We start from the raw sequence: 4140 nt of genomic DNA on the forward strand, positions 1-4140 counted from the left end.
CATTTATTAAAATAATGTACCTGTTCCGACTTACATACAAATTCAACTTAAGAACAAACCTACCATCCCTATCTCGTATGTAACCCGGGACCCACCTGTAGTGTAAACCCTTATTTGACCCAAGATATTCTCTAGAACAATGTTTGTATTAACTTACTATCCTGATTGCTACTTGAATTTATCTTGTTCAATGCTTGTTTAGTTGAATTTTAACCATTTACATCTTATAAACTATTCAGGGTGGGCTGAATCCATCACCCACAAGCTGCATTGTATAATATATTGTGATTTTTAAGTAGCTCACTTAGGGAAAATCATTTGATCTGTGTGTCTTCCTTATCCTAATCCACAAGATATCTTGGTAATCCTTTAAGGGACTTCCAGATTCCCTTTCTTTGTGTCTGCAAATGCTCAGTCTTGCTTGTTTCTAAATTACAGGGTTTCATTTAGATGGAATTACTTGAATTGAGGTAAAGCATGTGTATATTGATTTTCTTCACAGCCCGAAAGACAAGAGGAGGCCTCTTGAAGCTAATTGATCATTTGTAGACTCAGAGGGGAGAAAGATAGAAATCCCCAGAAAACATGTCAGTAGCTCTGGCACGTGACTTGAATTGTGGGTGCCTGAAGGCTATCCTGCAACAAAATAGTGGAAGATCGAAAACAGGGGTCGGCACAGTTTTATTGCCACTAGGCCATTTATGGGGTGAGCGGGAGCACACTAGGCTGGACCCGCCCAAATGGCCCCACCCACCACCAGGGAACACCCCCTAAAGTGAAATCCCTCTCCTCTGTATGCATTGCGGAGGAGAGGGATTTACCTTCAGGGAGCTTTCCCTATTTACAGCAGCGGCTAAATATCACTGCAGGCCGTGGTAAATAGGTAAATAGCAACTACAAGGGGGCGGCACCAGAGCTCCGGCTCTGGTAGTTCCTAACATCCCCTGACCGATCCTCCGGCAACCCGCGGCTCTGCGGCCAGGGGGTGTTAGGCTGGAACGAACTACCGGCTAGGCCGTATCTGGCCTAAAGGTCGGAGTTTGCCAACCCGATGTAAAAGATCTGATTGAATTTTTTTAATGTGTTTTATTCTTTTTATCTTTTAGAAGTTCAAAAAGTGGAACTAAACCTCTGCAAAATATTGTAGGCAGGTTTTTTTTTATTGCAGAATGAACATCTGGAGTATGATATCAATGTCTTGTTCACTGCCTAATTAAATCATGTTTACTGCTTCCGGGAGTGGATCCAATTTCTAAAGAACATCCTTGTTCTATACCATAGCACAATCAAGTTGAATTTCTTTTCTACTCATTAGTGCAATGTTGGATTTCTGCTTCTCTATTCATGAAGCACAGCAATGTGCTTTCCAGCTCCAATTTTAATGCCACTTGCTTCAGACTCTGAGGCCAACAAAACCAGCAATGCCACCATTGAGAAGGAAAGGTCATGTTGTTGTTGCATGACATTTTTACAAGGTCATGTGACAGTGCTCTTCTCATTTTTGAAAATGTTTTTGTGTGGCGCAAATACACAGTGGGGCATTGCCAGTTCCACGTGGAACTCTTAAAAAAAAAAGTATATAAAATGTAATATGCCCGGAACAGTCTGCAATATTAGGAGAGATGTCAGCAGATTGCAGAGATGGTTAGGTGATGCAGAGATGCATAGGTGGATTGATGTACTAGTTACACCACATTTTTACACCACAGCAACAATTTGTGATTGGGAAGCATTCGTGTCATTGTAGTGCTGCCTAACAGTTGAATTGTAAAACAGCTCTGGACTATTATATTTTCTGGGAGAATGGGGAAGGTAGAACTTCCCGATAAGAACTTTGACACTTTTCGACAAAATCCATTCCCCATACTGCAAAATGGCTGTCCACAAATGTAAATACCATATGTGTTTCATATGTGTTTAAAAAAGCAGTATGCAAGTAATATGCCAAACCTTTGCAGTATTGAGTCTCTCCTCCTTCAGACACAGCATGTTCACAAAAAATATCAAACATTTCCTTCAGACATTTTGCTATGGTTTGTAAGGGATTCCTGGAGCAGGATCTGTAAAAAAAAAAAAAAAAAATACCTGTTACCCTAAATATTTTAAAAGTGAATCTGTCACAATTTTTGTCATCTTGATTATTGATCTATTGACTAATATGCAATAGATTTTCATCAAATGCCCAGTCTGAATTACTCAAACCCACATTCCATTTCCCCCTGTAATATCTTCAACAAATATACTATAAGTGTGAGAGAAGTAAGCCATGAAAGTCATATATAGTAGTTCCCCAACATTGCTAGCACATATACAGATTGTTTAGATGAATAAAATGCCCACCATAACATTTTCTCATATGATAACAGCATATCATATTCTTTTATCATTACGCAGTATATATATAGCGCTGACATATTACGCAGCACTTTACAAAGTCCATAGTCATGTCGCTAGCTGTACTTAAAAGGGGGCCACAATCTAAAGTCCTTACCATAACTATATGTCTTTAATACAGTCAATGGACAATTTTGTGGGGAAGCCAATCAATCTAACTGCATGTTTTTGGAATGTGGGAGGAAACCGGAGTACCCAGAGGAAACCCACACAAACACAGGGAGAACCTGCAAACTCCATGCAGATAGTGTCCTGGGTAAGATTTAAACCTGGGACCTAGCGTTGCAAAGACTAAAGTGCTAACCATGGAGTCACCGTCTTTAAAGTGCACCTGTGGACAGCCTGTGGCCATCAAACTACTGACGAATTCAAAAACAAGCAGTAAAAGAACCCTAAATCAAATCCTGATTTCTCTAGCTACCTTAGGCTAGGTTTAGATGGGCAGTGAGAAAAAGAAAAAAAGTGGATAAATTCCCAAAAAATTTTTTTAATTGGCATCCAGGATAATCGCACAAATAAGGCTGTTTCAGCCTTTTAACGGCAAGTAGCACTTGTTCTTACCATGGGGATCCTTCCTTTAATAAGTTTAAAGTCAATAATATTCAAAAACAGTTTTTTAATGACAGTGAATAATTAAGTGGTGTTTTTCTAAAGTTTTTTGGGTTCTCTCACTAAATGGTGGTGCCCACATTTTGACAAAAAAACACCCACCAACTTTTCTTTAAATCTATGGCCAATAAGATAAGATGCCTTTTATTTCTCATATGATACATTTGGATGTTAATGCCTACTCAACATCCACTTGCAACAGGCCTTAATGCTGAGTTTGTAGAAAATCTGGTTCCAGTCAGTTACTAACAAAAATAGAAACATGTTATGGTATAATAAAAAGAAGGCAGCTACTAAGATTTTGTTCTAATGGAAAAAACAAATGTCTGAATTGATTTCTTCACAATGCTTATAAATACAGAGATGAATAAAGCCTTTAAAGTGCTTTTACTAGTTAATAAATAATTTAATGTGCTTGATCTAAATGCAAAAAAAAAAAAAGATTTTTTTTTCTTCCATAAGAAGGTGGACAGTAAATGTAAAAATGAGTGTTACAAACTTCCAGAAGAAGAAGGGAAAACGTTACCTCATCATCTGAAGAAGCCTCTCACTCGGAGAAATCTTCAGTCCTGATAGAATGGCAAACAAGCGATCAACACTGTTCGTGGCTCTGGAAACTGGTGTTGTGTACAGATTGTTTTCTTTAATATATTTTAAAGAGGTGAGGGGTGTGGCAATCCTGAGCGACTTCATCTGCAGAGGAAAATAAAAGTATTTCTGGTGAGATGTCACAATTAGCTTTTTGTTTGACTAGACTTGATCCGTGTGTCATTTTCAAAATACCTTTGCATTGTCTGAATACTATGAATAGAATAAACCAACGCCCAAGCTTTGTAAGGAACTTACCTTGCTGTAACCACATTCGACTAAGGAAAAACCAGTATGTGCTGTGAGATCTCTGATTGCTACACCAAATGCATGACATCTGGTTATGGGTACTGGAGAGCCTGCTTGTCTTTTCATTGTTTATATCCTTAGTTTGTTCATATTTGTATTTAATCCAGTCTATAAGCATATATTTCTTATACTCCCTGTTCTTTATTGCAGAAGGAACATGCTATTTCTTTTCTGCAATAAAATAATGTACCTGTCTTATCTCTTATATAGGCCCTGATTTTTTAAAGTTCTCCAAGGCTG

At 38.2% G+C, this 4140-nt stretch overlaps 1 protein-coding gene across 1 annotated transcript in view; it reads right to left on the bottom strand.

Moving 5' to 3' along the window:
• RBL2 (RB transcriptional corepressor like 2) overlaps positions 1 to 4140 on the bottom strand; it is a 41278-nt gene that overhangs the window by 15061 nt on the left and 22077 nt on the right. The window contains exons 9-10 of the mRNA XM_072422743.1: positions 3530 to 3696; positions 1793 to 2060 (exon numbers count right to left, since the gene is read on the bottom strand). Coding sequence (XP_072278844.1) covers positions 1793 to 2060; positions 3530 to 3696 — 435 coding nt within the window. The remainder of the gene's footprint in view (positions 1 to 1792; positions 2061 to 3529; positions 3697 to 4140) is intronic.

This window comes from Pyxicephalus adspersus, chromosome 9, assembly GCF_032062135.1.
Source record: "Pyxicephalus adspersus chromosome 9, UCB_Pads_2.0, whole genome shotgun sequence".
Classification (NCBI taxonomy): domain Eukaryota; kingdom Metazoa; phylum Chordata; class Amphibia; order Anura; family Pyxicephalidae; genus Pyxicephalus; species Pyxicephalus adspersus.